General features: G+C 37.1%; 1 protein-coding gene across 6 annotated transcripts in view; it reads right to left on the bottom strand.

The window, feature by feature from the left end:
• The window catches only part of EXPH5 (exophilin 5), a 117,345-nt gene that overhangs the window by 21,487 nt on the left and 71,810 nt on the right, over positions 1–24,048 (bottom strand). For 5 of the 6 annotated variants that reach the window (XR_012474364.1, XM_074216629.1, XM_074216630.1 and 2 more), the window contains 2 exons: positions 17,661–17,709; positions 3,628–3,748 (listed from right to left, as the gene is read on the bottom strand). Coding sequence is in view for 4 of the 6 variants with exons in the window: in XM_074216629.1 (XP_074072730.1) it covers positions 3,628–3,748; positions 17,661–17,709 (170 nt within the window). In the remaining 2 variants the exon portion in view is untranslated. The other variant, XR_012474365.1, reaches the window with a different exon arrangement.

The following is a 24,048-nucleotide window of genomic DNA, read 5'->3' on the forward strand; positions in this document are numbered from 1 at the left end:
ATTGGCAATCTTTTGACTGGACATGCTGTAATTTATCAATTAAATTATTCAAATATGGTTCCCAGGATGGATAACAATATTCCAAATATGGTCTGTCTAATATCTAAAATACCATATGACAATGATGGCTCTAGTTCTCAACACTATAATTAATGTAGCATAGCATCTCATTTATTTTTTTGAATACTGTTGACCCATTTCCAACTTTCAGTGATTTAAGTTTCTAAGTTTTTGTATATTAAAAACTAAGCTCTAGCCATGTTTCCCCCCTGTTCTCTATTTGTACAATTGATATTTTTAACCAAATCACAAGTTTTTAAATTTATCCCTATTAAAAATCATCCTTTATTATTCTATCCTGTTAAAGGTCTTTAGGATCTTGTCTCTGTCATCTAATGAATTATCTATCCTGCCTCACGTCAAATATGATGAGATCGGTACAGCAGGGAGAGTTCTAGATTTGGAATTAAGGAGAAATGAGCTTAAATCTGGTCCCTGCCAGATACCATTTGTGTGACTTTGAGCAAGTCTTTAACCTCGCTAAACTAAAGTTGTCCTTAACTATAAAAAGAAGGAATTGGGTTAAGTAACCTTAGAGGCTCTATTGTCTCTAAATTTACAATCCTATAATCCTAATATCTGCAATGAAATTACTGATAACGTGTAATAGAATAGAATTGAGCCCTGAGACTTGAGGCATTTCATTAGGGACCCTCTCCAGACAGGCACATTGCTTTGTTAATGAAAATTCTTGGTTCAATTACTTCTAAATCCACACAACAGCTGTGTTGCCATGTGGTCCATCTCTCTTTTCCACAGGATATAATGAGAGGCTTGGTTAATGCCTTGCTGAAATCAGGATAAAGCCTTCCTTGATCTACTAGTTAGTGGCCCCTAACAAACATGGAAGAATTTTAAGGTGTCAGATTCTCTGAGGCTACTGTACTAATTTCTTTCAAAAAAATTTGATACATAATGATCCAACTGATGAATAAATTAGAGAATGGTAATTATTTTAATTATGAAAAAATTCCTTAATACAAAAGGTTTCATCACAAAATTCCTAGGCACATATTCAAATGACTATTTTAGAGAAAAAAATGATTGTGTATGAGTATTTAATTTATATTTCATTGAGTATTTAATTTATAAAGAGAAATACACCAGTAGTGGTTTGTGGAAATAAAAGAGATTTCTATCATTCTTGATGCATTAAGGAAAATCCTGATATGGCTTATGAGAGCCTCCTCAGGCTTTGCCCTTTGAGGCTACTTAGAGTGCCACAGTTGGCAGAAGGGAACATCAAGGAGAGGTAACTAAGATTTAATTTCTAAGGAATTGTCACCATCCTTACCATCATCATCAACATCACCATTACCATCACCCTATCACCATTATTATCAGCATTAGTAGCAGCAGCAGTAGCAGCAGTAGCAGCAGTATTAAACTCTTTAAGGTTCTCAAAGCACATTTCAAATGTAATAAATTATTTAATCTTGAAATTATAAATTTATAAATGTAGAAATGTCATGTAATAAAATACATTCTAGTAATTATCTCTGTAACTAACCCCCCAAGTTACTGAAAACAAGTTTTAGGGGTTCAGTCTGTAATTTCATCAATGTAGGATATCCTTGGTGAGGAAACTCCCTTCATTAGCTCTAATCTGTAACTTAGAAGTCTCAGAGCATTACCTGGGTTTCACTGAGAAGTTAAGGATCACGTCAGCAATGGAACTTGAACCTAGGTCATCCTGAGTAAAAAACCAGTAATGTCTTCATCTAAATCCATAAAATTATTTACCTTTATTAATTAAATGAACTAAACAAAACTAAAATATGGAAAAAAGGAAAGAAAAACAACACCCAAGTGCAGGCAAGACACTGGCTTTCTTTTAGCTACTAAAATTGGAAGCAAATTCCTTGAAATGTCTCATGTAATCAATTCACAGCCAGGTGTTTTTCCATAGAATTCTAGATTTGTAAAGATATTTTACTCACGACTCTGTGTTTTCAAAAAGGCTTGAAACAGCCTTCTTCCATTAATGAAGCCAGCCTTCCGCCGAAGTGAGCCTCATTCTCCAACCTCCTCTGGAGTGAGTCTTAAACTTGTTGGACTCTCTCCTGAGTTTCATTGTCACTCTCTGACTGATTTTTTTTATACTAGAGACCTGACGTGATGTCACTCTCTTGGTCATAGGTCATTTTAGTTATTTCCTCAAGTTGAAATTGGTGAATGACTATATAAATTTTTTTTTCAAAGAGGTGGACTATTTGGAAACAAGAATGCTTTGAATGTAAAAGATATTGCTTTATGTTCTTATGGAACTGGTCTCAATACTTTAAAAGTTATACCACTAATAGGTTAATCATTTAACAATTATAAACAAATGATTTCTTCGAATGGTTACAGATTCTTATCAGGCAAAAAAGTAAATGAAGAAATTTCAATAGATAAGAGTTCTAGGATTATAGCTAGAAGAGATTAAATATTAAACATTATTATTGCTTCATGTACTTTTAAAGAAATATTAGAGGACCACTTCTGGGATATTGACTTAAAGATCTTAATCACAGAAGCATGTATGAATTTTGAGGCTTTGTCTTTTGGATATTGATTTCTGGCAGAGGGAACTCTCAGGGAATAAAATTCCTTTCCCATTGCAGATCAATGGCTTCTCTGCAACCTCTTGTTTTAGGGTTGCCCAGAGCATTTAAAGGTTAAGTTACATATAGAGAATTACACAGTCTGTACAGATTCTTAGACTTGAAGCCCGATCTTCCTCACTCAGGATGACTCTCTCACCATTATATCACAGTTTCCCCATTCTCTTTTTTTCATAAACATGTGCTCACTTTTTAGGTAAAGGACACCAGAATCACACACTGGATTCTTGTAGGACTGGAAAGGACCTTAGACAATTTTGTTAGTCCAAAATTTTACAAACTAGTAACTGAGGCCCAGAGTAATTTAATAATAGCTAGCATTTATATAGCCCTTTAAAGTTTACAAAGTTTTACCTTTTATCTCTTTTGATCTTCGCAACAATCTTTTTGAGGTAGGTGCTATTGTTATGCTCATTTTTCAGATGAGGAAACCAAACCTGAGAGATGTTAAATGACTTGCCTAGGATTACTACAGGAGTGTTCTGGTAAAGTTCAACAACTGAGTATATGGGGCATATGACACAGTTTTAATAAAGTTTAATCTGCATTATTAGCATCTTCTTCATCACTTTCTTAAGCCACCAACCAACAAATTAATAAATCAATTTAATCATCAAAATAATAAATCAATCCCTGATTAGCATGATATAATTTATAAATAAATTAATATTTGTCAATTTTTGAGGTATAAGTGCTCTCAATGAAAATTTAGCAATCAGTTGTAAAGAGCCAGTAGGAGCTGACTGCAGCATACTCTAGCCACAAATCCAGTAAGTTCCTCCTGGGGAGGAACTGAATTTGAGTCTCTCTAAGTCTAATATAGCACAAAGGTCTGCTGATTCCTAGTCTAGTGAATTTTCTACCATACCATGTTTGGTTACTTATCACACCAGGTACTTTAGAATATGCATTTTTTTTTTTGGAGTGCGGTTTATGAAGGCAGTTCAAATCAGAGACTTACCACGAAAGAATTCATTCTCTAGCTGGGAAGCATCCCATGGAGGCATGACACTTCCTTCCCTCATTCCTACAGGCTTTGGGGAAAAAGCTGTATTTGATGGTGGTGAATTGGATATTCCAGCCTGTGAATTTAAAGTGAAAAATAGAGGTTGACTTTAAGGCTTTCACAATGTATTACTCCACAAAGATGCCTACAGACCTGATTTCTATGTTAAATGTATTTCTATGTAGAATATTTCCCAAAATGTCATTTTTGGGAAAATTTTGGAAAATTCCAAAAGAAAATAGCCTTTGAACTACAAAATAATTTTCCTGACATATTTTCCCCATATGCTATGTTTAATGATTTTTTTCTATTTGAAATTAAGCCTCACTATACCACCATTCACTTTTTAAATTTCACTCTCATAATAAAAAATACCATTATCCATTACCCATAGAAACAGCAGTTTTGTTATGAGTCCTTGGGCAGACCAATCAATTTATAGGAATCACAGTTTTCTTATTATAATAATGTACTTAACATAATTCAACTCCCTAAGGAGCTCTGAAAAAAAGGTACAAAAGTCTTCAAATATTTATTAAGTGTACACTTCATTCCAGGCACTGTGATAAGTGGAAAAGATACTAAGAAAGTCTGATGCATGACTCCTGCTCTTGAGGAGACAACATGTAGCAATAAGCTACATGTATGGGAGGCAACCTCAAAAGGGAGCTAGCAAAAGGGGTTGGGGAGTGGGGGCAAATTGGCCTCTTGCAGAGGGTAGAATTTATAGAGTGAAGGAAACCAGGAAACCAGAGATGAGAAGGGAGGGTATGTCAGGATTGGGAAACAATCAGTGAAAAGGGAGAGTGTGGTATCTAAGGAACAGCAAGCAGGCCAATATAGATAGATGGTTTGTAGAGTACTGGGAAAGGAGTTAAGTAGAAAAAGTAGACAAAGGCTGAAATCTGGGACCAACCAGGTTGTGAAAATCTTTAAAAACCAAATATTTAATTCTGGAGGTAATAGGGAGTCATAAGAGTGATATGATCAGCCAGACCTGTGCTTTAGGAAAATCAGTTTGAGAGCTGAATGGAAGATAAACTAGAGTGAAGTTGAGGATTGGACACCAACCAGCAGGTGTGGGATAAGAAGGGCCTGGAGCAGGGTCGACTCTACAAGAGGTGAAGGTAGAAATGACAAACCTGGAAATAGATGGCATGTATGGGAGAAATTCCAGTGAGCACTTGAACATGGCAGTGAGGAGTCACGATTGTAAGGTTGGGAGGAAAGTTGGATTCTATTTTAGATGTGTTGAGTGATGTCTATGGGATGCAATTTCTAGACCTCTCATAAGAACCAGTGTAACCAGACTGTAACTGTCCAGGAGTAGAGATAAGGATGTTTCAAAGGAATAGCAAAAGAAGTATGGACTAAAGGATTAATGAAATACAAAACATAGCCTGATATGGAATATGAATAGGTCTATTTTGGTGGGGACAGTAAGATCTGGGGTTGATCCTGGGTGCTTTCTCACAGTTTCTGCTCTTATTCCTACCGGTCCTGTCTTTTCTCATTGACTAAGGAGATCAATGATAAAAGCACTGTGTCTGGCACATGAGAGGTACTTGTTGACTTACTGACTAAAGATAGCATAATCCTGCCCTACAGTCTGTTGGCATTATCCTCTTCTTTTAGGTGGAGACAAAGGCCCTGCCATCTGTGTGAGGTGTATAGAGCTGGTGAGAGATGGAAAGCTTCAGTTCTCCAGATTCCCCCCTTTAGGACTTGTTATACCTTATACCAAATTTAGGTCAAAATGGGTACAGGATTTAGACATAAAAAGTGACATCATAATCCAATAAGGAGAACAAGGAATAGTATATCTGTCAGATTTATGGAAAGGGGAGCAGTTTATGACCAAAGAAGAGATAGAGAACATTATAAAAGACAAAATTGATAATTTTGATTACATTAAATTGAAAAGTTTTTGCACAAACAAAACCAAGGCAACCAAGATTGAAAGGAATGCATTAAATTGAGAAACAATTTTTTGGGGAAACAATTTTTACAAATAATATTTCTGACAAAGGATTCATTTCTAAATATATATGTATAGAACTACATCAAATTTATGGAAAGGCAATCCTGAGATGAAGAAATTAAAATTATCTATAGTCTTGTGAAAAATTGTTCTAAATCATTATTGAGCAGGGAAATGCAAATTAAAACAATCCTGAGGTACCACCTCATAAATATCAGATTGGTCAATATAACTGAAAAGGAAAATGATCAATGTTGGAGGGGATGTGGGAAAACTGGGACACTAATGCATAGTGTATAGAGTTATGAACTGATCCAACCTTTCTGGAAAGCAATTTGGAATTATGTCCAAAGGATAATAAAACTGTGCATAACCTTTGATCTAACAATGCCACTATATTTTGGGTCTATATCCTAAAGAAATCTTGAAAAAGGGTAAAAAAAGCCCCACAAAAATATTTATAGCAGCTCTTTTTGTGGTGGCAAAGAATTGGAAATTGAGAGGATGCTCATCAACTGAGGACATGAACAAATTATGATATATGATATATATGAATGTGATGAAGGACTATTTTTCTTTAAAAAATTATGAGGGCCAGGGCGGAGCCAAGATGTCAACAAGAACGGATCATGTCTTAGCCGCTCTCTCATAAAACTTATAAGCTAAGGACTCGAGAGACAGAATTCGAGAGACAGAACCCATAGAGAGACCCAGTGAGGCAGTTCTCCTACTCAAGGTAACCTGGAAAAGAGCAGAAAGGCTCTGTTCCCCGGGGTTGGAGAGGTGGCCTGCCAGAGGGGTGGCCCACCAGAGCGAAAGAACTTCAACTTCCGGGAGGAGGCAGCCCCAGGGTGCTGGGAGCCAGAGATTCACAGCAACGGGGGAGTTTCCTGAGCTACACCCAGGCTGCCAGTCCCAGGAAACAGAAAGGGCGGAGCCCTCAGGGCATGAGCCCATTGAACCTAGGGAGGGGAATGAAGAGAGAGAGGGAGACTGCAGAGCTCTGTCCTCTGTCCTCTGTCCTCTGCCCCTGGAACAGGACTCTGGGATTCTGACCACATTCAGATACTGATCGCAGTCTGGGCCCCTCCATAGAACAGCAGGGACCCCCCCACACCTCAGCCCCGTAGCAGAGGGGGGCACATATGGTCATTCACAAACCAGGAGGGAGGACAGAGCCTCACACACTGAGACCCTTGTGGGAGTGTCCCAAAAGCTCTTGAAGCACCCCAAAACCAGGCTCAGGCTGGGAAAATGAGCAAGCAGAGTAACAAGAGGAACACCACTGAGAAATATTTTGCATATGAGCCCAGGAAGGATCAAAATACTCAGTCTGAAGATAAGGAAGCACAGGCTCCTGCATCTAAAGACTCCAAGAAAAACAGAAATTGGGCTCAGGCTATGACAGAGCTCAAAAAAGACTTTGAAAATCAAATGAGGGAGTTAGAAGAAAAACTGGGAAAAGAAATGAGAGAGATGCAGGAAAAACATGAAAATGAAGTCAGCAGCTTAGTCAAGGAAATCCAAAAAATGCTGAAGAAAATAGCATGCTAAAAACCAACTTAGGTCAAATGGATAAAACAGTTCAAAAAGTTATTGAGGAGAAGAATGCTTTAAAAAGCAAAATTGGCCAGATGGAAAAAGAGATAAGAAAACTCTCTGAGGAGAACAAATCCTTCAGACAAAGAATGGAATTCAGGGAGATGGATGAATTTACCAGAAATCAGGAATCAATACTTCAAAACCAAAAAAAAAACGAAAAATTAGAAGAAAATGTGAAACATCTCATTGAAAAAACAACTGATATGGAAAACAGACTTAGGAAAGATAATTTAAAAATTATTGGATTACCTGAAAGTCATGATCAGGAAAAGAGCCTTAACATCATTTTCAAAGAATTACTACAGGAAAATTGCCCTGATATTCTAGAAGCAGAGGGCAAAATAGAAATGGAGAGAATCCACCGATCCTCCAGAGAAAGAGATCCCAAAAAACCAACCCCTAGGAATATTATAGCCAAATTCCAGAACTCCCAAGTCGAAGAGAAAATATTACAAGCAGCCAGAAGGACACAGTTCAAATATTGTGAAGCTGCAGTCAGGATCACACAGGACTTAGCAGCAACTACATTGGAAGCTCATAGGGCTTGGAATAGAATATACTGGAAGGCAAAAGAGCTTAGAATGCAGCCAAGAATGAACTACCCAGCAAAGCTGAATGTCCTCTTCCAGGGAAAAAGATGGACTTTCAATGAACCAGGGGAATTTCAAATGTTCCTGTTGTAATGTCCAGAGCTGAACAGAAGGTTTGATCTTCAGATACAGGACTCAGGTGAAGCATAGAGAGTGGAGGAGAAGGGGAAAAGATGAGGGACTTAATGATGATGAACTGCATGTATTCCTGCATAGAAAAATGACACTGATAATACTCATATGAACCTTCTCAGTTAATAGAGCAGGTAGAGGGAGCTTTTATAGTTGAAGTACAGGAGAAAGCTGAATTTGAAGATAAAATATGGTATAAAAATGGAGTCAATAGAAAAAAGGGAAATGTAATGGGAGAAAGAAAAAGGAGAGGGGGAATAGGCCAAGGTATTTCATATAATAAGATTTTTCTTTATTACAATGAGCTATTGAAATGATATGGAAGGGGGCGAAGGCAAGGGGGAATGAGGGAAACTTTGATCTCATCAGAGGTAGTTAGGAAAGGAAACAGCATATATACTCAATGGAGTATAGACATCTGGAGTAAGAAGGAGGCAGGGATGGGGGAAGGGGGGGAATGTGAGTGATATAGGAGAGCATGGACCATGAGGGGAGAATGGTCAGATATAACACATTTTTTTTTACTTCTTGCAAGGGGCTGGGATTGGAAGGCCTGTCTGGGAACATAGGGCCAGGTGGATGCTGGGCCTAAGGGGTGGTATGGGGGCTCGGGGCCTCTTGGCCTCAGAGCTGGGGATCTGTCTGCTGTGCCACTCAGCTACCCTACAGCAGAGTCAGAGTGAAAGGAGAGAGAAAATATAGTACATGGTAGTGGAGAAATACGAAAGGAGGGAGTTGAAATCAGCAATGGCAACGGTGGAAAAAATATGGAAGTAACTTTTGTGATATACTTATTATAAAGAATGTGATCCACCTGCAACAGAGTTTTTGGTGTTGGAACAAAGACTGAAGCACATTTATTATTATTATTATTATTTTGGGGGGGTGCAGGGCAAATAGGGCTGGGTGGCCTGCCTGGGGCTGTATAGCAGGGTGATCATTGGGTGTCTGAGGCCGAATTTGGACCCAGGTGCTCCTGGCTCAAGGGCCAATGCTCTGTCCACCACCCAGCCACCCCTACTATTATTACCATTTTATTTTATTTTGGGTCTTTTGTTCTTCTTTTTTTTGGTTTTTGCAGGGAAGTGGGGTTTGGGTGGCTTGCATGTCACACGGCTGGGTGATTGTTGGGTTGTATGGGGCTGGATGTGGGCTCAGGTGCTCATGGCTCCAGGGCTGGTGCTCCGTCCATTGTGCCACCTGGCCATACCTACAATTATTACTATTATTTTTTAAATTTTAATTTTTTTCTCTCCCCTTTATCACTCAAGTGAATCTATATTTATGGGGGGAGGGGTATTTTGTTTACTCTTAAACAAGAATATTTTATTAATGTATAAAAACATTATTTGTACAAAATGAGAATAAATATTAAATAAAAAAAATTATGAGGGACAGGACTTCAGAAAAGCTTGGAAAGGCTCACATGAACTGATGCTGAGTGAAATGACCAGAACCAGAAGAACATTTTATACACTAATAACAACATGCGGTGACAATCACTTGTTCATTTCAGCAGTACAATAATCAAAGACAATTTTAAAAGAATTTTATGGGAAATACCATCCATATCTAGAGATGGAACTGTGGAGTTTAAATGAAGACTAAAGCTTATTATCTTCAATTTTTTAGAAATTATATATTATGTCATTATTTTCTCTCTAATGCTTTTTCCCCCTTCAGTTTGGATTTGATTTTTCTTTCACAACATGATTAATATTGATGTATGTTTAGCATAATTAGAGCCTATTTCAGATTGCTTTCTGTCAGGGGAGGGGGGAGGGAAGGGAAAACTCAGAAACCTTGTAAAAAAAGAATGATTGGTGAAAACTACTACTGCATGTTGTTGGAAAAACAAATAAAAATATTAAAAATAACAAATTGTGAGAAAAAAATAAAATAAAAGCCCCCCCTTTTGTCTATGTTCTATGATTTCTATAATTTATCCCTACTTAACCTAGTTTATTAAGACTGCAGCTACAAATGAAAAGGAAGTAAAAAATATAAGTTGGAAGTTCAGCAACATTTTGGAAAAATACTGACATTTTTATTCTTGATGTTAGCTTTATTTCACGCAGAATGATAATGATATGAATAATTTGCCATAATAAGGAGACCAAAAAAAAGCCTAAAAAGTGCAAAGCACTAAGTCAGTAAGTCCTTGATTTACTTGTGAAATGACAAGAGAGAAGCTTCAAAGGAAGCACCAGTTAAGAATATAATCTTGTTCATAAAAATTTCAATTAGGAGAATGGTGAAGGATTATGAACAGTGTCACCTCAATAAAATAAGAGTGAAGTAGTAGGGAGTAAAACCATTTAAAAGAAAGCATGACAAGAGCAGTAACTAATCAGAGTCATCTTGAGAACATTTAAGAGTAAAATTCTAAGGACATCAAAGAGACAAACAATAAGAAAATCTGCAAAGATTTTTATGACAAATTCTGTTTACCATTAAGAAAAGTAACCTAAAAAAAGAAAAGAAAAGTAGGAGTCACTACATTTAGATTTTAACAGCACATGCCTGGATATATTTATAGAGTAAAAATAAATGTCACTTAAGAGAATAAAGCCAGTGGAAACATTTGGATTAGATGAAGTATTCAGAAAGGAGATTTGTTCTTGAGGTGACACAATCATGAGCACTTTGAAGGGTTTTTTTAATAAAATACTCAAAAGAAGAAAATACCAGAGTTGTGGGGAAAAAATCTTGCATCTTATTAATAAGAAAATGGGAACTGTGAGACCATTAATAACTACTATATGCCTACTTCCCAATCTCAGTAAACGTTTTTATGAAGATAATCTGTACATACATTTGTAAGAATCCTTGCTGAAGACATTAGTAGGAAACATGAAGACCTTTTTATATGATTTTCCATAGTAGACCATGTCTATTTCATCAAACAACTGACTGAAAAATGTAAAAAAAAAAGCTTTTGATTTAAGGAGCTAACATTATTACTTTGAAGATTCTCTTCCAAGAAGATATCTCCCATGCATTCATCAAAAATATGTTAACTTCCTTGAAAAATATGACAATTCTTGTTCAACAAACTCTGATCATGATATGAAGTGAAGCATAAAACAGGGATATATGTTCTAGTAAAGTATTGAAATCTTTTTTTTTTTTTAAGGGTTTTTTTGCAAGGCAAACGGGGTTAAGTAGCTTGCCCAAGGCCACACAGATAGGTAATTATTAAGTGTCTGAGACCTGGATTTGAACCCAGGTACTACTGACTCCAGGGCCGGTGCTTTATCCACTACGCCACCTAGCCGCCCCCTTCTAGTAAAGTATTGAGTATAGTCATGGGAAGAGATTCATGGAAGATTCCAAGTTGAATAGGAAATCTCTAGTTAATAATTCCTAAAATGTTTCTGTTTGCAAATGACATTATGTGGGTAGAACCAGGCACTGGAAAACTTTAGAATCTCTTAGAGAGATATTCATTATCATTCAAAAGAGTCTGATCTAATCATCCATTCAAGAAAAAAAAATTAAGTGGATAAAGAATGCCTAATGTTTGGATTATGAGCTGCACATTCATGAGGGATTTCTTACAGGTAGTGAGGTCTCAATAAAACTGTATTGGAGAGGGAAAAGACTGGAAGAAAGGAAGCCAGAAAGGAGACTATTTTAGTAGTCCAGAATGAAGAAGATTATAACAAGGGTCATAATGAAGATGGTGGGCATGTGAATGGAAAGGAAGGTCTAGGTGCTAAATATTGCCAAGGTAAATTAATATGACTTAGTACTTATTGGATATCTGGTGGTAGGGAGGAATTTGAAAGAAGAAAAAGGGGTGCAACTAGGTGGCACAGTGGACAGAGCACCGGCCCCTGGAGTCAGGAGTAACTGAGTTACAAAAATTAAAAAAAAAAGAAAGAAGAAAAAAGCAACTCAGATTTTGAGCCAGGAGTCATTGGAAGGATTAAAAAAAAATTCAAGTTGGAAGGAGGGACAGGGATGAGTAAGAAAAACAAAAATTAGTTCACTTTTGGACATAATTGAATTTTGAATCCCAGTGGTACATGTAGGAGAAGATAGGTAGTTAGAAATGCAGGACTAGGGATCAGGTAAGAGCTGATGTCTGAATATATGTTATACATATGAAGGTGATAATTAAAGCCATGGTAATGTTTTAAAATGAAGAAAGGGGAGTGTAAAGAGAAGAGGAGGAGTGGGGATTGTTTTGGGGGCATTCCTAATACTTAAAGGGACTTCAAAGGTCACTGACTCCAAATCCCTCATTTGACAGAAAAGGAAACTGAACCACAGAGAGATTAAATGACTTGGCCAAGTAAGGTGCAGGGCTAGGATATGAAGTAGAAGGGATACCTCCATAGGTATCCCTCCTCCCAGAAAGTCTCTTACCAGTTCTTAAGATTTTTATGATCTATCAACTCAGACATGACTGGCCAAACATATTACTATGAAGTAACCCTGGATTCTTTGTGAACTTCTTTGGGCAGCCAAACCTGCTGAACAGATACCAGAGTTCAGGTTTACTGATAATATCATATGCTTTAGGGAAGTCAGCAAATTAATTTTAGAGGAATTACTGTAGTTTTCCTTTATCTTCTCTATGGAAAGGTTCGATTTATCAACACCCTTATGGGTCTCAAACTTTGGCATAAAACTACAATACTTGCATAGGGCAATGTATGGTGTGCTCAGGCACCTTTCTGAGCCTTGGATTATTATTCAGCCAGGGCTAGAGAGGAGAGCCCAGCACTGAAAACACACCTTGTATACAGCATGCACTTTGTAAATGTTTGTTGAATTGCAATATTAGTTGTCTTTCAGGGGTTTCCTTTCGAAGATGGTGATTATTGTGGCATCTTTAATCCCGTGACATTTACTTTTTTGGTCACATTTTGTTTTGAAGAGAAATTTTTTTTGGGGGGGAGGGAGAGTGAAATCACAGGAAATCATTCCCAGAGAAAGAAACTCACTTTCCCAATGCAAGTTAACATCTCTACACTACAATTCAGAGAGTTGCCTAGGGCAATGGGATCAAACTCAGAGTTTTAGAATGTAATATTATCAGTGGTTTGTTATATTTTTATTTACTTTGTTCAACATTTCTCTAATAGGTTTTAGCCTAGTTCAGGCTATAGTAGGGAGGATTGGGGGTTGAATGCAGCCTAGCCTGTTTGACACTTCTGACCTAGTATGTTCAAAGAGGAAAGGATCAGGTTCACACAACTAACACATGTCAGTGATAGGACTTGTACCTAATGCTTTCTAGTTTTGAGGCTAATACTCCATGCTTTAAGCCACATTGCCTCTCAGGGTCAAGTAAATATGGTCTGAGTGGGCTGGACAGATTCCAGATTTTTAAAAATAATACTGAAAATCAACAGATATGTTGAATTGTTTAAATGTTCCACTCAGGTTACCGTTGACAAGTAGGTGGTTTTAAAATAGAGTATCAGGAGAGCACTGTAACCTCTCTGAACCTGTTTCCTCATTGATAAAATGAAGGAAGTGAATTAGATAACCTATAAGGTTGCATTCTATAAATACTATGATATACGATTCTTTTTTCTTCTTCTCATTATTATTATTATTATTATTGATCCTGTTTAATACTCTCTGCCTTGAGGCTTCCAGTTGAGTTGCAGTGAAAAGGAGACTCTACACAAACACTTTTCCATACTCTTTCTCCTCGCTTCTGACTTCTAACTCCAAATCCTTAGAACGATCTGCTCTGCTCAGAATGATTTAGGGTCAGTTCCTCACAGGCTTAAAACCCTGGATTTGGGGATTCATTCAAGTGTTTACCAAGCCCTGGTTCTGCTTCCCAAATTAGGAGTCCCATTTTATTTACAGAGCTGAAATCATCTAGAAGCACACAAATAGGCTTCTATGAAGGAATCCAGGACCTATTACACTTTATTCAGACAACAAAGTCCAGGATGGAGAAAAAAAAAGTGGAAAATGAGGGGAAGAAATAAAAAGGAGGAGGAAGAAAAAGGAGAAGAAGGAAAGTTAGAGGGAGAAAAAAAAGGAAAGGGGGAGGGGGAGAGAGAGAGAGAGAGAGAGAGATCATATTCTCCTTACTTAGGCATATATCTGAGCAGATCTTCCCTTCTCTGCATAAATACCTTAGCAGATATTTGTGAAGTATTTATAGCCAACCATTACTTCTAATGTAAGAGATCAAGGATATCATAGATAATTGAAATCTTTCGAGAATTGCAAATCCTAAATTTGGTCCACAGTTTTTACCTTTTTGGGTTAGGGTGAGAGGGCCTCGCTGAGTGGGGTCAGCAACAGGCTGCCTACTTTTTATGCCCAGACCCTTGCTTGGGTTCAATCTCTCAATTTTTTTCTCAGCCAAAGTTCCCTCTGAATCTCATAGATGTTAACAAGAAGCAAAAATAATTAGTTTGTTTTCTTTCCTGCCATAACCTCTACAGCGTCTTCACCATTGGTCTTATTCATTCTGGTATTTCTCTTCACCAGTCAAACACCAGCCCCTTTCAGTTCTTAATTTCTGGAACCAAGATATAATCATCTGTCACTGTACCTGGGTGGAGTGTGTCATTCTGTTGTCTGTGGATCCACTCACTCAATCCATTTCTTTCTGAACCAAAGTTGACCACTACTCTTTGGTCATGATTTCCTATTCTTGTTTTTTCCTCTATCAGACTATAAGTTCCTTGAGGGCAGGAACTATCTTTGCTTCTATATAAGATCCCCAGAGCTCATCACAGAGATTGACACATGGAAGCAACTTAAATGATTTTCATTCCTTTTTTTCCGGTTAATTCTCTGATATATATACTTATGAAATGGCTGAGACACAAAATAAGCCTGAATGGTCCACTCTAGATCTTCAGTTCCTGACGTACTTTATAGTTGACTGGGCTATTCTTTATCACTTATAAGTGTTTGCATTTCCCTTGCATTCTCCGTATGCTTCATTATTCTTTGTGGCCCAACATTTGAATGGAAGCGCACCTTGTTGAAGGTAAAGTTTTAGAGCATCCTTCTAGGGAAGAAGGAGAAAAGGAAATGAAAACTTCTGAGGAATTTATAAGCTATTAGCACAAGAACTATGGATAAAGAGATGTATAACTTTTGCCCAGATATCCTCCCTGCAAAGGGGAATAGATGAAGACAACGAGGAGATGTAGGAGGTATCCATAGAGTCCCATTTGGTGGGACAAAAGACAGTTTAGGGATAGATGAAGAGGGATACTGGTCTAAAGGGAAGAAACATTGTTGTCTAGAGGTCTTGTCTCTAGTACTTTATTTCCCCTCTTTTCATAATCAGATTCTTAGGGGGAAAAATCTATTTAACCTCATCATCTTTATTTTTTTTCTTACACTCCCTTTTCATTCTTGTACAATCTGGATTCTGACTTCATCACTCAACTGAAATGACTACTCAAAGGTTATCAGTGACCTATTAATCAAATCTGATACCTTATTCTCCATTCTCATTGACCTTTCAATGGGTTTGAACTTACTGCCTCATCTTCCAAGATGTTCTCTCCTCCCTATGTTTTTAAGTCTTTCAACTCTCCTGATTCTCCTCCTATTTGATCCTTTCTTCATAGTTTTTGCTGAATTATCATCCTTGCTTCATCCCATATGGGGGAACCTTAGAACTATGTATTCTTTACCTTTTTTCTCACTAAGTTCTTTCTTGGTGATTTCATTAACTACCTTAGGCTCAACTATCATTCCTATGCAGATGACTCCCAGAACTATATGTCCATCTGTCTGTCTATCCACCTATCTACCTATTGATCTAATGCCTTAGATAATCTCCTAAATTCTGGTGCTGTATCACTAACTGTTCATTGAAAATCTATAAATAAGTGCCCAAAAGGAAACTCTAATTCAACATGTCTGAAACATAATTCAGTATCTTTATTCTCTAAATCCTCTCCTACTCTTTCCATATTTCTGTAACTTCTCATCACTACTCTTCCAATCACTCAAATTAGAAAACTTAGAGTTACTCTTAATTAATCTCAGTTGTAAAATGGACATAATAATAGCACCTACTTCACATGGTTATTAGGATCAAATGAGATAAAATTTAAAAAGTACCTAGCACAATACATGATCCCTAATAGGTGCTTAATAAAGGTGTTCCTTTCTCTTTTCCTTTGATTCTTTCCTCTCCATCACTCCTGTAATCAGTTGCCAAGTTTTGTAGATACAACCTTCTCTCCATTTAAATATCCATCATCCTAGATACAGGGCTTCATTACCTCCCTACCACATTATTGAAATAGCCTCTGAATTTGTCTTCCAGTTTCTAGTCTCTTCCTTCTCCACATTTTCCTCTATACTTCCAAAGTAATATTTCTAAAGGTCAAATATAGCTTTATCACTCAAGAAGATCCTATGATTCCTTCTTGTTAAAATAACATACAAACTGACCCTCTATTCTGGCTTTTAAATTCATTCACAGATTGGCTTCTCTTTGCCTTTCCATATTTTCTTTTATGTCTGTCTAATCCAGTCATACTAATCTACTTGCTGTTCCCAGAACCCAATACTCTATTTTCCATCTTTATACCTTTGCACAAGCTGCACATACATACCATACCAGTCCCTATACCTAGAATGCACTCCTTTTTCACCTCTGATCGAATCCATAGATTTCCCCCAAAGGTCAATTAGACTACTACCTACAAGAAACCTATCCCAATTCCCTCCCCTCACACCCAGCATATTGCTAGCTGCTAGTGCCCTCCCTTAGAAAATTAGTTTCTATATACTTTACATTTAATTTCATTTGCATCTATTATTCCTCCCACCCATCCAATAGAATGTAAGCTGATTCAAGACTTAGACTTTTTTGTTTGTTTTTGTATTTCTAGAACCCAGCACAAGTTCATGGTCTATAGTAGGCACTTAATAGACATTTGCTGAATTGAATTAAATTAAAACCACAAAGTGGTTAAGTTATAAAGTAGTAAGAGGAGGTAGCCTAACATATTGGAAATGATATTGAATTAGTGAGCAGTCTTAGTTTTGAGTCTCTATTCTACTACATACTGTGTGAGCTTGGGCTTTACTTCTCTAAGGCCAAAGTTTCTTTAATGTAAAATGAGAAAGTTGGAACTTGTTATTCTCTAATAGCTATTCCTACACTAACCATCTGTGAATCCATTTGAGTTGGAGAGAGAAAATATCTTCTATTTATCCTTACTTATAATAAATACATCTATCCATGGTTTTGAATTTTAATAAAAATGATTATCAGTAGGACAAAATATTCCCCTTGGGAATAGTACCTAAGACTTCTCCTTTACCAGGCAGTTATGTTGGGGTGCCAGGAATTGAAAAACCTCAGCTCTTTTTGAGATCCTCAGTAGTTAAAAAAATTCAAGTGGCCACAGATGATACATAATATAAACATGTTAGTTTTAATTGCTAAGGCTGAGCTTTCTCCCTTTTACAGTCTATTAACTATGCATTCATTATTATAGCTAAAAAAGAAACCTACTGCAGCAGGGGATCTTTGGACTCATTAGGAAGAATTGTGCCTGGTAAAGTAAATGTTTTTAAATTGAGCTGTGGGGATTCCTGTTTGAATAAGTAGTTGACCAGGAATAACATCAGTTCTGGAGAACATTACACCACAATTCTGATAATAACCTTTACTTTCTGGATTTAAGACAACTTAACATAAAAATCAGCCAACAACTCACCTCAGGGATTCCCTTCACAGCAATGGATGTTCTGGCAAAGCCATCAAATCTGTGGAAAGAATTTGAATTTTTTTTAAAAAGATGAACCTAGAGAGAAGGTTACTTATTAAAAGAAAAACTTCACAGATACCAAAATATTCATGGCAAATTAGATATCTATCACCTGAGACATAGCTAAACAAATTGAAGTATATGACTATAATTGAATATTGTACTGTAAGAAATTGAGACTGTAAAGAATAGAGAGACATGTAAGATCTAGGAAAATAATATACAGAATGACTATAATCACATCAATGGGAAGAATAGTAAAATCTCATCACCTCTACAAGTGAGTATGATAGAATTATAATGATCAAGCTTGTTCTTAAAGAAGAGATATGAGAATGCAGCTCCCTTTTTTCTTTTGCAGAAATAAGGGGTTTTAGGAACAGCTGAGTAGTGCAGTGGATAGAGCACTGGCCCTGGAATCAGGAGGACCTGAATTTAAATCTGGCCTCAGACTCTTAATAGTTAGTGTGTGACCTTGGGCAAGTTATTTAACCCCATTGCCTTCCAAAAAAACAAAAAAAAAGACAGAAAGAAAGGAACTTTGCATATGATCTTTTGTCCTCTGGGAACACAAATTATTTAGGAGGATTCAAAACCATTTGAATGACTGATTTCAAGGACTAGACTTCAAAGGTGTCCTTCCAGCTGGGATGGAGGTATCCTATAGAGTGTTGCAGGGATCTTTGCTTAGAGCTATGCTGTGCTGCATTTTCATCAATGACTAGAATAGAAGCATAGGAGTAGGCTTGTTTATTAGATTGTCAAATGACAAAAAATTGGAAAGGACAGCTAATACTAGTTGAGAAGATTCATCAAAGATGATAGACCTAATTTAACAAAAAAAATTGAGGATAAATGTAAAATTCCACATTTGAGTTAGTCAATTTTATAATTACAAGATGGTTAGATTTTATATATGTATATATATGTGTATATATATATATATATATATATATATATATACACATATATAAATTTTTTTTTCTTTTTGTGGGGCAGTGAGGTTAAGTCACTTGCCCAAGATCACACAGCTAATAAGTATCAAGTATCTGAGGAGGGATTTAAACTCAAGTCTTCCTGACCCCAGGGCTGGTGCTCTATCCCTTGTGCCACACTAGCTGCCCCTAGATAATATTTTGAAAAAGATATTAAGGTGTTAGTAGGTGACAAACTCAATATGAGTCAACAGTTGGTTGTTTTGTTTTGAACTAGAGCTGTGATTTCATTGGTATGGGGAACTTCTGACAAGGAAACCTGTCTACCCAGGCAGATGGGTACCTGCTCTGCCACTTGAAGTTTTAGTTGCCTGGGGAACTGAGAGATTAGGTGACGTGTCCAATAGTGATATGAGACATCATGGATTTGTGGATGGAATGATGGACTTGGTGTCAGGAAGACAGGAGTTAAAATTCAGTCTCGACACTTAAAAACTGGGTGGACCTGAGCAAATCACTTAACCTCTCTGGGTCTCACTTTCCTCATAAAAAATGTGGGAGTTGGAATAAATGACTTACAAGGTCATTTCTTTTAGCTCTATGTCTGTGACCTTAAAACGGTCGTCTTCTAATAATGTATGGCTTCATGAGGAAGAGTGATGAGACTTATTTGGTGGCTCAGGAAGACAATAACTGGGAGCAAAGAGAATGTTAAAAGAAGCAAATTTCTTAAAAATAAGAGCTATTTAAAAGTGGACTGGTTCTTTGTAAGGTGGGGAGTTCCCCATCATTGGAGGTCTTCAAGCCAAGAAAGATTTGTTAGAATGTAAGCTTCTTGTGAATAGGAGTTTTTCATTCTTTGTATCTCTAGCACTTAGCATAATGCTTATCACATAACAGAAATTTAATAAACTCTTACTGATTGTTTGATTGATTGATAACCATTTGTAAAGTATGTGCAGAGAGATTTTTTTTTCAGGTATGGAGTTAGATAGGCTTAAGGGTTCCTTCTCATTCCTAGTTTCTGGGATTCTGCCCAATCCAATTTTCCCCTCCACAATGGTAATTAAGCTTTCAGCAGTAGAAAAACCAGAGTCAAAAGAAATCTGTCCTCCAAATAAGGGCACCTGTAGGGAGGCATTGCATAGGAACTTCTTGGACACTAGGATTCTAGATAGGTGTTCTGTAAAAGTTGTATATGAACTCAAGATTCACTCTGGGAAAAGATCACCCAACATCAATTCTCTGCCAAAATTTCTCTCCATCTTAATTCACTGGGGGTCTCCTTCCCATTAAGTCTAGCGTCCTGTATCTTGTTTTTTGTATGGCTCTCCTTCAGGCTCAGAATTTAGCAAATTCAACTGAGAATCTTGTCTGAGAGAATCCTCAATTCATCCTTTTGGTCCTATACGTCAATACACATACTTCCCTTTGACCAGATTCTATTAATGGCAGGACAGTTCAAAGATAGAAAGCAGGGAAGGAACTGACTCATTAACTCCTCTCATCAACATTCAGAAGAAAAGCCAGTGAGTTTTTTTTCTCTTTTAGTCCTAAGTAGCTTCTGGGTCAAAGTCCATATGCTTAAGCTTCATAGTGTTTCCAAAAGTGTCAGTGTTCTCTCACAGGACATTGTCTTGGTGATTTTTCAGGGAACCAAGAAAAGGAGGGCAGCTGATGATGCAAAAGGTGATGCATAAACTGTGGCAAGTCCTTGCAAACCAATGACAAAATATTGGAATCCTTTGGTTGATAACTTTCCCAACATTCTTGCCATACTTCTGGAGCTTCTTCTGATATTTCTTTTTGGGGTTTTTCCCTGGCTATCTGCTCCTTAAGGGACTCATATCTCTCCAGGAGAAAGACTTTCCTCGAGTTTCCCCTTGCCTTGTGCTCGATTCTGGGATTCTGAACAAGTATCACCCTTATCTACTGACATGCATTTTTTTTCATAAGTAATGAGACAGTAATTAATTTTACAATTAGGAATCTGTTTTTACAAAGATAGCATATTTATTCCCCCCACTAAAATCCTCCCACAATGCCTCATTATAGGCTGGCAATGACTTGGGGGTACCAGTGGACCACAAGAGCTGCCAGGACCTATGAAAACAGAAAGCCATCTAGGACCAACCCTATGACTGTTATCTGCATATAGCTTGCTTTTATATGTTGGCTTTTTGTCTACCTTATTAGATTGTACGCTTCTTGAGAGCAAAGAATGTCTTTTGCCTCTTTTTGTATCCTTGGAACTTTATACTGTCATCCAGTAGGAGCTTAAGAAATGAGTATGCTTGATTGATTGATTGGAGGCCCAGCTTAGCTAGGCATGGAGAGCTTCATTATTAGTGAGTAAGCCACCAAAGACAGATGTTTTCAGTCCCAGCTACTCATGAAGACTTCTGCTAAGGTGCAGAGGGATTTCACTCTGCCCTATTGAAGGGAATACTCCAAAATGATGAGATCATAAATCTGTAATATATGGATACTAAAGGAAATAGGAAACAAACTAATTAAATCAGAAGAGTTACCAAAACGGAATTCAGCTATAAGATAATATATTTGGACCTGGAAGGCACCTTAGAGATCACATCTAATCTAATTCTCTCCCATTTCACAGATGAAGAAACTGAGGCCCAGAAGGGTTCAAGTTCAAATTTAGCTCTCTTTCTACTATAGAACCCTGAACATTGACTGTGAATCTATACAATTCATGACCTTAGATTTTTAATTTTATGCCTCCTGTTATTTCTTATGAAACAGGGCTAGAGTAGTTACTGTTGAACTTATTTTTATAGAGTTCAAAAGCATAAGTAGAATGAATACTGTGGTTTCTTACTGTTATTCTCTTTGAAATTCTGGTGATGTTAACTGTTCTTAGAATTTCTATGCTGACATTATGCTCATTAATTTGTACACTCATTCAACAGTCATGAGACCTTGAGTCAGAATACCTGAGTCCAATTTTGGCTTTGCTGTTTACTAGCTGGGTGACCTTGGGAAGATTATGTCACATTTCTCGACTTCAATTTCCTCATCTATAAAATGAGGGCTTTAGAGTGGGTTATTTCTAAGATTCCTAACAATCTTAAATCTCTAATTGTATTTATTGAGCACTTTCTGTATATGTGACACTCTCTGTTAAGTGTTGTGAAAAGTAAAAGAAAAAAAAACCTGATTGCTTTCCAAAGAGAAGATAAACTTACAGATAATTATAACCTAAAGTAGAATCTGCTAAGTGCTATAGTGGTGATGTAGACAAAGTACTACAGGAATTTAAGGGAGAAAGAGATCACTAATAACTGAGAGAAATAGAAAGGGAATAGAGGAAGTAGCATTAGAATTGAATATTGGAAAAACTCCATAGTTGATCAATAAACATTTATTTTGTGGTTATTGTTATTGTTCAGTGGTATTTAATTCTTTATGAACCCATTCTAGATTTTCTTGGCAAAGATACTAGAGTGGTTTGCAATTTTCTTCTTCAGTTCATTTTAAACAGGTGACTTGCCCAGGGTAATATAACTAGTAAGTGTCTGTGGCTACATTTGAACTCAGGTCTTCCTGACTTCAGGCCCAGAATTTATCCACCATGCCACCTAGTTGCCCCAAACATTTAATAAGCAAGTGCTAAAGATAAAAATTAGAAAAATGTAAGACAATTCTTGCCCTTAGAGAGTTTACTTTCTGACCAGGGAAGATAATATTTAAAGGGAAACCAAGAAGTGGACAAGGGAGCTCCTGGGCAAGGGTAGAATATATTATTTTAGGTTAAGGACTAAAATGAAGAAGGGATGGTGAAGAATTGTAGGGGGCTATCAAGGTTACTAATGAAATAGAAAATTAAACCGGGGGCAACTAGGTGGTGAAGTGGATACAGCCCTTACCCTGGAGTCAGGAAGACCTGAGTTCAAATGTGACCTCACACATTTAATAATTGCCTACCTGTATGACCTTGGGAAAGTCACTCTTACCCCCATTTCCTTAAATAAATTTAAAAAAAAATTAAACTAGAAAATAATCCTTTTAAATACTTTATCCCACGCTTTGCTCAGGAGCAATTATTATCATCTGGGTCCACCAATGTTTGAGAACCTAAAAGTAGAAAAGGTAAGCCATCAATAAACAAACCCAGGCTCTGGTGAAGTCATTGTCTTGTCCTCCAATAGTTCAGGCCTTAATTGTAATGAGTACATTTCAATGGAACAGTTACTGGGAGGCTTCCATGAACTCTTTGCTCACCCAGGCAGAGGTGGCTATGACCTTATTTTGAAATAGCGAAGTTCAGCATCACAGTGCTGGGTTATAACCCAGCCTACAGTCAAAGCACTGTGATTTTATTGCTGTCCATTCATATGATATGGATCTGAAAATGTAGGGGTGAGGTGGAGAAGAAAGATGGGAATAAAACTAGGGAATTGTTATTTTATGTTATCTTAGATTGCACAACTATATAAATAGTGGGCCACATGAAGATCAAAATGTTCCCAAATGTAGATGTTGAAAAAAATGATTATTTTCTCTTATATTAACAATTATTAATTAAGATTAGGGTTTTATCTTTCTATCTCCTTATTCAGAAACCAGCCTCTGCAGGTTAGTCAGCCAGTCTCTGAAGGTCATTGCTTTTGGATGATATTGCCCAGATCCTCAGGGTACATGATTTTTGATCTTGGGATCGTATTGAACTAGATGACCTTACACACAGAATCCAGGCTAGGCAAGATCCTGTCCTTGGGAAATAAGCCCCTGTTCTTGGGTCCTTCCATTAGAATTTAGGGTAACTCAGTTCCCCCAGTTAGGGGAAAACCAGCTAGAGTAGTCTGGGGAGAGATGGATTTTTTGGTCCCAGTTGTTGGAAGCAGCTGCATCTCATAATTTTCAGCAGAATGAGATGAAGACTATTTACCCACTTCCTCATTAATATGTCCACCAGTCAGAGTTGATTTCCATTCTCAGGTATACTCCCTTTTTAAAAGGCTTTTTAAGCATTCAGTGTTCTTTAGGAGGCTACTTTGGCTCATAAATAGACAAAGCCAGTGACCATGATTACATTAAGTATTTGCTAACTAGTTAATAAATTGAAATGAATTACACAAGATTATGTCTCTTGAACATTTCGTTTGTCACAATGAGATTAAAAGTGAAAACAAGTGGAGTAAAAATGAATCCTCCCTGTGAGGAGGTTGAGACAATTACCTTCAGCTCTGTCATGATGAATGGAAGGGAAAAAACACCATCTAATACCTTTCACCTTCTGAGAAACCTTCAAGTTACTCTGCTGCCCTGAGAGAGGAGAAACTTAACTCATAAACCCTGAGCCAATGAAGATCAGAAGAACTCAACCCTTATGCCTTACCATCCTTCAATCCTGGATTGTTCCCACTATTTGTCCTCCACTA

The sequence above is a fragment of the Macrotis lagotis genome, chromosome 1 (genome assembly GCF_037893015.1).
Source record: "Macrotis lagotis isolate mMagLag1 chromosome 1, bilby.v1.9.chrom.fasta, whole genome shotgun sequence".
Classification (NCBI taxonomy): Eukaryota; Metazoa; Chordata; class Mammalia; order Peramelemorphia; family Peramelidae; genus Macrotis; species Macrotis lagotis.